Here is a 13,449-nt window from a genome sequence, read left to right as displayed (position 1 = left end):
ACCTTTCCTTCACATTTTTTTGTTAAGTCTATTGATTCCATGCATGTGTTCATTCATTTATTAAATATATTACTCAGTGTGTAGATATTTATTGGGCACCAAGTGCCAGCACTGGGCTAGGTGCTGGGGATTTGAAATAGATGAGGCCATAGTCTTTATCCTCAGAAAGTTCACCACTGGTGAGTTCTTCACACATTAATCCACCTGGGCTGGGTCACCCTCGACTTCAGTGGTGATGCAATTGGTGTTGTATTCAATTTGTTGTTTTTATTCCCAGCATATTTCCTGAAGTGGCCTGTTATCTCTAAATAACTAGGCATTTTCTTTAGCAAATTTCTCCTTTCTTCTTTCTTTATAACTCATCATAGGGTCTGATACTTTGCACATAGTAGGCACTGACACACATTGTTAACTAAGGGACTGCTTTTCAGTGTGAATGAATGGTGTCAATTGATTACTTATCTACATGTAATTTACTGGTATTGCTAACAGAGATTTCACGGAGATTTGAGGGTAGTTCAGGACATAGTCAATTACATGAAAAGGTTACAGCAACACAGCTTCAATTGTCAATCTGTAGACCAACCACATCCTCTATTGTTCTTGTATAAATCAGATACCTATAAGGGAACTATATTCTGACAGTACTGCAGTATGTTTAGCGTTGGTTTTTAGTAACAGGAGGACTAAATTAAGGCAATAACTATATGGATATCTTTCCTGTGTGTTGCAACTGTTCAAGAAATACACCTTTGGGGAGCTCCCCTAACTAAGTGCATAAATAGGAACTTTCTTTGAATCTGTCAGTGAAGAATGCTGTATTATTCAGGTGAATTTCAGTGACCTCTTACTCTAGAGGGAATACATTTTTATAAATAAAGCACTGTTTGCTTTATGGCCTGGATCATTTTTTTTGTCTTTGAGGCTGTCAAATAACAGGAAGCCTGTTGTTTTTCAGGACAAAGGTATTTGCAGAGGAACTGATCACACTATTATTATTAATAATCTCATTACCGAGGCATTGCAATGCTTTTGTGCATTTGAATCTACCAAAGAGATTAAAGTTTTATTCTGGAAACTATGGATACATACATTAACAAGCAGCTTAGGAGCACAGTAGGGTAGTTGTTCTCTTGGCTAAGGTACTTTTGTGTTGGGGAGAAGTGCTGCCCCATTTTATGCAGAAGAACAACCTCTCCGGTAAGGGGTCTTCCAAAGGATTGGCCACTGAAGCCCTCAAATGTAGTCATGACACCAGGTAACCATTGTTAATGGGTTTTTTTCCTTTTTTATGTTCTTGGAAAAGAAGGGTCAAGAAAAGCTCACTGTAGTCACAGGCAGAGGGTATGAACAAATGACAACAGATTTTGCCCTTTGCTTTGATGGGAATCAGGAGGAAGAGGGGAGTTGAGATGGGATGTAGAGACATGCTCTCCTATCTCTACCCATATTCACAGCATTCAGTCTTAGAATAATGGATTCAGTGTGCCAATTTTCATTCTCACATATGCCCTATGATTTCCCTGTCTTGGACTAGGCATCTAAGAGTGCAGAACATTAGGCCAAAGAGACCAAGGCTGAATTGCTTCTATTAGGGAACAATGAATTTCACAGTCCTCATTTTGTTTCAATAGTAGAGTTTCTAGATAAAAGACAAGTTATATAATTCAATTTAAATGTTAAATAGGCAATATATTTTAATGTAAGTATGTCCCAAATATTGCATTAGGACATACAGTAATACCTTGGTTCGAGAATGCCTCTGTTCGCAAACAATGTGCGTCTCAAACCAAAGTGTTCAACAAAATTTTTCTTCCATTCACAAACTCCATGTCGGGTGATAAACAACTGTGGCCATCTTCCCCAAAGTCATAAAACAAATTAAGTTCATGAACCAAGGCACCACTGTGCTTATACTAAAACTAGTTATTTTTTGAAAGTTCAAATTGAGACTAGGTACCTATATTCGTATTTGCTAAATCTAGCAATCCTACATAGAGCAGAATTTGAGAAACAGGGATTAAAAATACTTTTCTTATCCCCTAACAGCTGGCTGTGAATCACCCGTTGCTGACCTTTATTTTCATCACAGATAGCCATTGGAATAGGTGATGTAGGTGGAAGCTAGAAAGCTTCTGGGGAAGTGTTCCTGTCCTCTCTGGGTCTCTTCTAGCTGCTTTTCCTTCCCACATCCACATGATATGGGAATTAGATTGGCCTGAGAATATATCCTTGGGCGGTTCAACAAATCTATTTCAGTGCAGAGAGTGGATAAAGGTGGCAACAAGAGCTAGGGTGGCTGGGGTGATGTGGACCTTGAAGTTGGGGAAACTGGTCTGGATGAGCCACTCAGCCCTCTGAGTCAGGGAGCTGTGAGGGATACTGGACTGAGGATGCAGCCTAAGGTGACCTTGGATTGACCCAAATGAGGTAAATTTGCCTTTCTCCCTTTTCCCTATGTCTTCTCCTTCCTTTACTTCTATTTATCTACTTGCATTTTTTCTGCCTGCCTCCTTTCCTGAATATCTGAATAAGTGTACCAAGGGCTTAAGATTCTGTTTGGGCATTGGTTTTTAATAACATGAAAATTAAAGTATGGTGATAACTATATGGATCTCTTTCCTGTGTGTTACAACTGTTCAAAAAGTACAACTTTGGGGAGTCCGCCTAAGTGCTCACATTAGCACTATGTTTATTCTGAGAATTTGAAGAGTCTGTACGATCAAGCTATGAAAGAACCCTTCAAACCAGGTCTCTCAAAGTGCTCCCGGTTTGGGACAGGGATGGAGTGGGGCATGGGCTTGCTTTCTTTATTTTGAACCCAACATTAGCATTGATCCAGGCTTTAGGAAATTAAACATGAAAGCAAAAAGCTGACATTTGTATAGTACTTCAAAGCCTATAAGCAATTCTCAGTGCAATATTTTATTTAATTATAACAATTTAGAAATTGATATAACCCTTAGAGGCTCAGTGATCTGGCCAAGGCCACTGACTTGTGAGGGACCCAGTTGTATTTTAAGTTCAGGTCAATATCTTTTTTACTCTATAGGAAGGCAGAGATCACAAAGATGTGTGAAGTAATGGAGAGACCTAAATAAAGCCTGAAGCCCATGGCCGGTGGGGCTGGGTGAGAGAGAAGGCATCCTATTCCTCACTCCCTTGAAGTCTCCAATGCCTGTCTAGCTCACAAGAGGGGCAGGGACAGTGGAGATCAGATGGACTGCTGGGGAGGGAAACCTCTCACCACAGGGCCTCCTTGATCAAGTCTGAGGCAACACCTGGGCCTCAGGGAGCAGGCCTTGTGTCATCTTGGTACCTGCTGTTTGCTTGGAATCTTTCCCTTCCCTACATCAAGCTCTCAGAAGTAAGTGCCACATAGTGCAGAGTACTGTCTAGATTTCTAGGGAACAAAGCCCTGCTGATCTCTTCTTCACAGTGGAGGTTTTGAGAGAACTTGATTTAGAGACAGATACTGTGAGGGACAGGTCTGAGGTAACCTGGACAGTGAGAACCAAAGAGGGAGCTTCACACAGCTCTGGGGGAGAGCCACAGTCTCAAAAGCAAGTCTCCCCATTTTCTCAGGAAAGCAGCCCTCAGTAAAATGAGACAGAATGCTTAAAAGTGCTTCTACACAAAAGACCAAAGTTTGCTTTTCCTTCTTGGATCCTCCAAACTCTATCTCAACCACAAAGAATAAATCAATTCAATGTCTTTCAAGGAAGTAACATGTTGAAAACCCCAGATTTTGGGCTTGATAAAGCACATTTGAGTAAATATTTGGCAAGGGATAATCTGGATCTAAGAGCAGGTCACAGAGTGGGGCTCAGTGACAGGTGTGCATGTGAGTCAGGTACCTGGGTGTCCTGACCCTCCTGGGTTGGGTCATGTGTTCCCTGGCTGCTTCCTCTTTCCCCACAAACTGTCATTGAGAAATCCCCACTGAACACTATAAGAAACCCCTGGAGTTTGTGCAGAAGCAAGTGGCTCCAGCTAAGAGGACAAGATGACTCAAGGACTTGCCTTCTGGCTAGCCTTTCTGTTCCTCTTTGATCCTGCTTTTGGGACTGTGGTACCCATTACCTCTGGCTATTCCTTGGCTCCAACTTTAGCTCAACCTGAAGGTCCAACTACAGTTCCTTGGGAAGCTTCAGTGGCCTCATCTTGGGCAGAAGGTGGTGTTGTGTCCCAGGTGAGGAATCCCCAGAAACCCAGTGAGCTATGTTTGTTCCCTTCCTCTTGCTTTTTGGAGACTTGAATACAATTTCACGGATGGCTGGACCTGGGCATTCTAAAAGATTTATGATGCTTTCTGTTCATTGCAGGTGCCCTGAAAATGAATTAAAACCTGTGTGAAGTAATTAAATTGTTAGGAAGAGAAACAATATCCCAGTTCTCTAGCTGGGGGCTTCAGAGAAAGAATCTATGCTTTAAAGATTATCTCAGTTGGGTTGCACATTAGGATCAGTGGCCAGGTAGATTCTAAAAGTCCATATGCCTAGGTCCTACTCATAGATCAGATGTTTCAAAATTAAAAATATTTAAAAAGCTTTCCCCAGGTGATTATAATATGCAGTATGGGATGGAAACAAGCAAAACTCCAGGAAAGTTCATCCAGTTGATTTGTGTCTTAGAGCCATGCTCTGCTCCCCCATGGTGAACAATAGACCTGCAGAGAGTGACAGTCTCAGTCTTATGGTGGGGGTCCTGGCAGTTTTTCTGCTTCTAGTTTGTAAGGAAGATGGGTAACAAAAATAAGGCAGAAGAGTTATTGGAAAGTGCCACTCCATGTAGACATTTCCTGAGGGAATATTAATGATTTTCAGTTTTCCTTATAGGAAATCCTTAGAGCCATTTCTATGGCCAGCAACTTCAGTAACATGCCATACCAACAAAAACCGTGCATTATGAAGGGTGAGTCCAGTTGGGAGCCCTGTGTTGGATGCATAGTGAGCCCAGTTCCCTGGGTGATGAGTCCTCTTTGGGTCTTCTTTAAAGAAATGGGAATAGGTATCGAGGAAGGGAAAGGTGAGAGGGCAAGAAACAGTCACCCATCCTGGGTCAGACTTGCTGCCATGTGACTTTGGGAAGAGGACCCCAACGCCATCGAAGTTCTTCCCTCCGCACATCTAGTCTCTTCTCTCAAATCAGGCAGGTAGATATTCACATGAGCATGTCTGAATGGAAGGGAAAATGGGAGAAGAGGAAGAAGAGCCTTTTTGGGGGGCTTGTTTTCCTATGTAGTATCAGGAATATGTGGATCATGAAAATGTGGCGATTAACAAACCATTTGGATAGGACCTAGCTAGAAACCATAGCGATAATATTCACTGTGTGCCTAATTAATGTTGGGACGAGGTTAAGTACAAAAATTAGTGTATGCTGTTTAATCTTAAGAGGCAAATAAATTAATAGACCTATTTTATTTTTGTTCTTTTTCCAGTTTCGTTCCTTTATTCTTTTTTTTTTTTCACTCTTTTTTTGGTTGGTTGTACAGATTAACGAGGTTTCATTTTGGCAAATTTGTGCATTGACATGGCATATTGTGATCATTTCACACCCTGTCATCACCCACTTTCTCTGCCCCCCATATTGTCATGTTTCTTGGGGGAATTTCAGTGCATATAATGTATTTTGTTCAAATCTATTTTCCTATTACCTCCCTCTCCCTTAGTTCCTTTTTCTTGTGAAATAATAGTTTCCTTTCTACTTTCTTGTCATCTTTTTAAGATTCCACATATTAGGGAGAACATGCCATATTTGTCTGAATGGCTTATTTCACTCAGTATAATGGTCTCCAGATCCATCCATTTTCTTGAAAATGACAAAATTTTGTTCTTCTTTCTAATACTGCATTACATATAAATTGTCCCACTTTAGAGATATTAAAACTAAGGCTTAGTGAGGTGAAGTCATTTGTTGAAGTCACAAAGTTGGTGAACTGTGTAGTTCAGCATACAGGTTTGGGCATGCTAGTTTAGTTATTTCACTCAAGTTTTAACTCATTTCGAGGTTGTGCATAGCGAACACCATCTCTCTATATGTAATTTTCTATTTCCAGGGAATAGAGATGTACATTAAAGGAGAGAAAGTTTTGGAAATCATAAATATGCACAAGGATTCTTTGTAGTTAGAAATCAGTTGTATACTTTCGTCCCATAATACTGAAAAATTCCTGGGGACAATTAGAACTTACTGACATTTTTTTATAATGGAGTTAACAATAAAAATTTGTTATGGAGCTTCATCACTAGCTAAGTTCGAGTGAGATCATCAACTAAAATAATAGAAAATAAAGTAGAGGTTAAGAAATAGAGAAATTCCAAATGTTGATCATCTGTTAAGAAGACAAATATTTAAAAGGAGATAAGGAATGGTAGTTAAACTGTACTTAGAGATTTCCTTCCTAGTTTACTTATCTCTCTCTTGTGAGCCAGTATCATAACTCTAACCTCTATGTTTTTTTTATAGTGGACTAGATGTCAATCCCACTATAAAACTCATTTTCTGAGTCTGGCTGTCAGCTTGATGAGCTCTTTGAAAAATAGTGAAAAACCCTTTTGTAACTGTCATTAAGCAGGTTCCAAACACATCATTTTCTGTACTTTGAAAATGTTGAGTACCATTATTTTATGCCTTAAATCTTTGTGGGCACTTAGACTTGGCTGCTAATTAGAACCAATTGCAACCTTAAATCACAAATGTGAGTTGTACCTTCGGCTGTAGTGCTCAGAGTACTCTACCTGTCTTCAAAGAAGGGGCCCTTCAGGTCCTCATTTCACAGACAGGGAAAAGGCTCAGTGCTCTGCTCCACACAGTAACTGAAACTGTACAAACCACAGAGCATGTGATTTTGATGTCAGGCTATGGAACTGGTTGGAAAAAAGGAAAAAAAAAGGAAGATACCCCACTCCCCAAGACTTTCATAGTGACAATGGGTTTAATTTCTAGGCAGAAATTGGTTTTAATTGTTTTCACATGCCAGAGTCTGGTATATTGTAGACATTGGTAAATACTAATTGATCATAGGCTGAGTGGATACCTAGGTGTATATGATATTTTGTGAAACATTCAGGGTCCTATTTGCCTTCCATAAGGAGGATCATATATCCTTCCAAAGGCCAAGGAGACAAACATTTGTCTTTGTCTCCCATTCCCCATGTTACACTCATGTAGAGTTTAAGCATTCACCACAGAGACAGACTCATCACCATTAGCTTCACTGTCTTTGAATTCAAGGAGCAGAAATATCTCTAAGGGGAGACACTGATCAAACTTATGGACCATTTTGATGTCAGCTGAGCACAGTGGGCCGATGATAAGCAGGGTAGAAGCAGGGAGTCCACAACACTGGGACCAAGACATTCAATCGAAATCTGTGGAATGGCTGTCAGCAGGGCTCATAATTATTTGCCTGTCTTTCAGGTGAACTTCAGGACGAAAAGTTGTTAACTAGTAGTTCCTTCTTGATTGTCTGGAGACTGCTTGATGATATCCACTGTTTCCTGAGTTGACAGAGCTTTTCAGAGAACTCTAAGAATGGTCCAACCCTGTCTTGTGCAGCTAATTAACCTCCCCTTGTCAATTGCAATGCAAGATTTTTTCTTGTTTTTGCTAGACAGTTATTATAATAAGCTGTTTCTTCAAAAGACTGTGATATGTGGGCCCTTTCTGTAAAAGACTTGGCATGCTTTATGCAGAGTTTTTCTATCTTTAGAGGGAGTAATAGGGCTGGGTCCTAGAAAAGCCGGCCTCTCTGACTGGCTGCTGCTCTTTGTTGTTCAGTTCTTACTCATCCCTGGCAAAGATCTTTCTCCTTTAACCCAACCCACTTCCACCCCATGTTCAGCATAAACCTGCCTGTCCCACCTCCTTTCTGTCTTATTCCTACAGGTGTGGGGATGTAATTGAAAAAGAAAATTGAGGTCAATGTTAAGAAGTTACCTGGCATGGAGGGTTTTAGGTACACACATTTTCTTTTCTCTCTACTCATCCTAAAGAAGCTTAGGCTAAACTAAGAACAAAAACCAAAAACCACAAAACTTAATTGCAAAAGCCTTAATTGGCTCAGAGGTCACTGATGGCCAAGAGGTCTTGATTACAGGAAGCATCTAGGCCCAAGTTGTTTGTGAGTCTTGAAGATTGGGAGACGTAGAGCGTGCAACCCCAGCTGTAGCCAGATGGCTTGAACTTTGAGAGCCACAGCCTGAGTCTCTTCATAGTTTTCTGTTCTCTCCTTCATAGTTTCATAGAACCCCTCAGCCTACTGCTCCACAGGTGAGCTTTAGGGTGGCCTTCAGATGAGATCTTTAAAAGGGACAGCCATTCGGCTGCCAAGACTTACTGTTTAAGGCAATAATAGTAATAAAAAAATGTTAATTGTGCCAGGATCCCCTTGGGGTAGTTCAAAGGGGACAAAAGAAAAACAGGATCTTTCAAACCTGTCATTTTAAAATATGCAGTGGCACTAAAGTGTGAGTCTGAATATTTTAAAGAAACATCAAATATTTTAAAAGGACTTTTCTGCAAGTGATAAGCTGGAGAATTTTACTTAAAAAAATTTGCACAAAACCTCCAAACTCATTCACTACTTAGTTTTTAGCAAATGGTTTCATTGTTTCCATTTTGAAAATGTTAATTACACAATTTCCCATCCAAGGGGAGAATATGAATTTGCATTATATTTTTTTCACCATAGCCCACATCCTATAGGTTTTTCTCATTCCAATAGTAGAATCTGGTTTGAGGCTGCAGTAAAGGTTAGGGAAAGAAAATGAATAATAGAAGGAAAGAGGAAAGTGAGAGGAACTGGTTAGTACTATGTGCTGGGTAACATTACTTGGTTCATCCCGAGGACGAATCCTGTGACCAGGGAATCTTTGTTTTACAGAAGCAGTAACTGAGATTTAAGGGAGTGTCACATAGAGTAAGAAGTAGAATTGATATTCAAACTTAGAACTCTCATCCTGTCTCTATTTCCATCTCTTTGCAAAGAGACAGTAAGAATTTCCTTGAAGACTTCTCAGGAGTGGAGAATCAGGAGTGGTAATAGCTTCTGATTAGAGAGAGCCTTAGTCCAACAAGTTGAGATGCAGGTAAACTCTGTGTAGTTACCACCTCCTGAAAACAGAGAGGTTTTAGCTTGTTCCTATTCATTTATGTTTTGGGCTCCACTTGCTTGCCTCCAAGGTCTCCTTTGACAAGCCAATTCCTGTCACTCCTGTTGCCAAAAGGGCTCACTTTGCAGCTTATTACTAATGCTCACCTTTTTATTTACAGCCATTTTCCAATTTCACCGGCTCTGTGAATGACCATGGGATCTGCCAGTGCTCCGTCTCCATGCCAGACACCACCTTTCCCGTGGTCAGAGTGGAACGCTTGGAATTCACAGCTCACATCCTTTCCCAGAAGTTTGAGACAGAGCTCTCTAAAGTAAGTGTTTTCAAAAAATGTTCTGATGATAACACACCAACAAGCAAAACAAAGCACATTCTTATTCAGGACATTAAAAACATTTTGTTCTTTACTGTAACAAAGATGGCATGTTGTATGGCATGGTGACTGAAATGTTTATTCTACAGCATATACAGTGGGGAAAAATGGGAACTCAACAGGAAAGCCGGGTCGAGGTTACTTACCTCAATCAGGGAAGTACGCATTCCAGGTTTGTGGTCCTCACACAGTCAGAAAGGGACTGTGAGTTTCCCTTGCAAACCTCAAGCCTGCTATTTTTATTTGGTTTTGTTATTTCTTCTTTCCTTTGGTTTTCTGCTAGATCTTTCCTCCAGCATTGCTTCCTTTTCTTTTCCCTTCTCCATCCTCTTTAGTTCTCTCTTTTTTATCTCACCTTTTATTCTGTTCCTAATCCATTCCTGCTTCCTTTTGTTTCTTACTCCTTTTGGCTCAGTCTGTCCTCTTGTGCATCCCTTCTAATTTTTCTTTAACTTTCCTTCTCAATTCTTAATTTTCTTCTTCTTCCTCTTTTTTGTTTTTTGATTCCTTTTGGTTGTCTCTTACTTTTATATGGCCCCTTCTCCTCCTTCTTTCTCTTTTCCCCCTTCTTTTGCCCCAATATCTTCTCTCTTTCTCTCTCCCTCTTTCCCTCCCTCTTTTTCTTTCTCTTTCTGTCACTGCCACTCTCTCTCTATGTATACATATTTACAGTTTGTTTTCTCCCTTCTTTTTCTCTTCGTCGCTTTCTTGGTATTTCTAGTCTTTCAGAAAGAGTATTTCATTAGGTGTGTCCAGCATTAGACCAACATTGAAGGTTTCACTGGGAATTTGAATCAAGACTAATAGGTCTTTCAGCCTTGGTTAAAACCCCAACTCGAACCCTTTGCTTATTGGCTTTTTCTAGCCAGCGGAGGTTACCCTAAAGAGTTTGTCTATTTTCTGAGCTGGCAATAGCAAAGTGATTTAGCATTCCAATTTTGACCCCTTTTAGTTTTTTAGCCAAGTTACAAATCAATTAGAAAGCCTCCTATTTTCTGCACAGGTGAAGTCCAAACTAAGGCCTAATTGCATTATGCATTATTTAACAGAATTTCATTAATTTACAAGGAGCTCTGGCTTTACTACAAGCTTCAAAATAAGTTTTCCTGAGAAATTTAAGTTTAGCCATCTCAACATCCAACGTAGTTATCTTTTAAAACAAAAATTATAGTGAGGCTGATATCCTACTTTCAATCTGAATTGGTAGATAAATATTCTTCAGTTTAAATGAGCATCCAAGAAAATGTGTTTGACTACTCCAGGAACCTAGCTTCTTAAGAAATAAAATGTCCTTGAATTAATCAGCAGAAAAGGCACAGCACTAAATTATAAATTCCAATCATTAATATTCATAGCTTTATTCTAGCATAATCAAGTACAGATAAGAAGTTATGCATAAAAACAACAAGTAGAGGAAAATCCTAGGTAAAGATCTTTTCAGTTGGAGTCCTTTGCTTTGAAATGGTGGAAGCGACTGATTTGCATGTAGTCTTTGCTGCTAGGCATGTGAAAGGTAGTTTGAAACCCTATGCAGCTCCAGGGAGGGTATTCAGCTTGCCAGGCTTGTGAATATGGGGACATTTAATTCCAGTCCTGTGGGGGGAGGGGGCAGGTGGCATTGGCTTTGCTAATTGGTAGAGAAGAAGGGCAGAGTAGGTGGGAAAGCTTTTACCCTGAAAGGTTCAGCAGCTGATCCAAAAAAAAAAAAAAATTGTGTTTGAGGCCTGAAAGAATTTACCTGCCAGGTGGGATTTACAGAATTGATTTGGTAGGACAGGGTATAATAATGATGACAATAATAGCAGCTTTCACTTGTGTTTTCTAAATGTTTCCAGCTCTTTTTTTCCTTGCAAGCCAGTCTTTAAGGCAGATAGACCGGGTATCCTCCTCCAGGTGTCACAAAGGTAAAGGGGCTTCCCCAAGGTCATTCCTCTTTTGGCTGGTTGAACCAGATCAGGAATTTGAGTGTTGGGAATCATCCCTACTCTCTTTCCTCCTGACTAGGCTATTATCAACCTCTAGTACAGACCAAAGAAGAGATGCAGTAGATCACTAACATCTTCAAACCAGAAGTTATCTCTTTAGCTGAGGACTTTTCTATTTCCAGGTGAATTATTGTAGCTGTCCCTAGATAGCCTTGGAAATCACCATTTATCGAGGGGCCTGGGGGAATGTCCATTTTGGGCAGGTCAGTAGAAAAGGATTTTGACTGCCTTACATTGATTCATCATCTGTCAGTACACAGAGAAGCTAGGGAACTGCCTCTGTGTAAGATGCGGAATGACTTTTATACTTTTCTGTTGTTTATGACATGTCTTTCTGCGGCTGTGCTAGGAAGGGGACATGACAAAGGGCAGCTCAGGACTTTTTCTTTCTCTAGAGGCTTATGGTCTTTGGGGCAAGTTATTTAATATGACACATTTGCTAATAGATCCTCATGCATGAGAAGGCTGAGGCAACCTGGGAGACATTTCGGCAACTCATAAACAAACAACATTGATTGAGCAATGTTTTGTGCAGTGAAATATAATAAATTAAAAGGTCAGATCAGAAAACACTGAAATCACTGCTTCTTTATTAATTTCTATAATTTGTAGGACATCCATTAGCTAGGCACTTAATGTACATTATCTCTAGCCTTTATAATAATTTTATAAGCTTGATACCATTATTAATGGTTTGGGAAGAAAACTAAGGCTTAGAGAAATTAAGTGATTTCTCCACTAAGAACTGAAGTTGGAAGGGGGAAAGGAAGGAAGGGAAAAATGAATAGAAGGAAAAAATGGAAACAAAGCTTTTGTAAATAAAGAGAGGAAGAGGGGTTGAAGGGAGTGGAGAAGAATGGGAAAAAAAGAAGAAAACAGTTATATCATGTACAGGTACAAATTCCTCGTGATGAACGTTATCATTATGTATATCTAAATTATACCAATAAAATTCATTAAAAAAAGAAACTGAAGTCAGATTTGAGCTCAGATTTGAGATCTAGAACTGAAGTACTCTGTGTTTTAATGGTTACTTCAGGCTCATTTAATTTAGCTGCATTTATTTTTAAGTAATGTTGAGAATAACAGTTTGTTGAAAAGTCCTTCTTTTAAGTAATCTGGCCATAGATATGATCACAGGCTTTGAGAAACTGACAGAAATATGAACCAGAACCACACTAATGCTTTAATTTAATAGCTAAATTAAATAGTATCATATAAGATATAATACTTTACTACAGGACCACATTTTGTTTATTTATTTATTTATTTGTTTTTGGTACTGGGGATCAAACTTGGGACCTTGCGCTTGCAAGGCAGGCATCGGAACCACTGAACTAAATACCTGGCCCCACATTTTATTTTTGTAAAAAAATAGCAACCACCTAAAACCTGACCTCTAAACAAACTTTGATTCTTTATGACTAAGTGCATAACAGATAAAATAAAATGGCAGCTCTGAACGTTAGCCTAGTAGTTTGAACACACATGATGCTCTTGAAATGCTCAAATTTGTAGTCATGATGAACTTGGAGGGAAGACGTTGATACAGCTATATGTCCACTCAAGATGAGATCCATATTCTTCCTAGAATGTTTTGTAGTATCCCTGGCCTCTAGATGTCAGTAGCACCCTCCCCCTGCCCCCCACCTCCTGGTTGTGACAACCAGTGTGTCTTCAGAAATTGCTGAGTGCTCCCTGGGAACAAATCCCTACTGCCGCCACCACCACCACCGCCTCTGCCACCCTGTTCAGATCCACTGCTCTAAATCCAAGTATTTTCTTTAAAAATGGAGAAATTAAGTACAATAAATGCCAGGAAAATGGGGCTAGACACATCCCTGAGCAAATCTGGCTGCCTCTGTGGGGCCTGTATCTCCTAGGAAGAGCAGTAATATTCAGTATTACTCATGCTATCCAATGTAACTGATCCATACATGTGAAAGATTGTTGCTAATAATCTGCTTTAGTT

At 39.8% G+C, this 13,449-nt stretch overlaps 1 protein-coding gene across 5 annotated transcripts in view; it reads left to right on the top strand.

Annotated features, from left to right (window-relative positions):
• The window catches only part of Olfm4 (olfactomedin 4), a 120,422-nt gene that overhangs the window by 95,610 nt on the left and 11,363 nt on the right, over positions 1-13,449 (top strand). For 4 of the 5 annotated variants that reach the window (XM_004844272.3, XM_087197297.1, XM_021257920.2 and 1 more), the window contains one exon: positions 9,280-9,432. In XM_004844272.3, coding sequence (XP_004844329.2) covers positions 9,280-9,432 — 153 coding nt within the window. Of the gene's footprint in view, positions 1-3,826; positions 4,193-9,279; positions 9,433-13,449 lie in introns of those variants that run through there. The other variant, XM_004844270.3, reaches the window with a different exon arrangement.

This window comes from Heterocephalus glaber, unplaced genomic scaffold (assembly GCF_053883595.1).
Source record: "Heterocephalus glaber isolate CG9 unplaced genomic scaffold, H.glaber_assembly_v1.0 deba00001666, whole genome shotgun sequence".
NCBI classification, from domain to species: Eukaryota; Metazoa; Chordata; class Mammalia; order Rodentia; family Bathyergidae; genus Heterocephalus; species Heterocephalus glaber.
The sequence above is the reverse complement of the archived record's forward strand: the minus strand, read 5'-3'. Positions and strand labels throughout refer to the sequence as shown.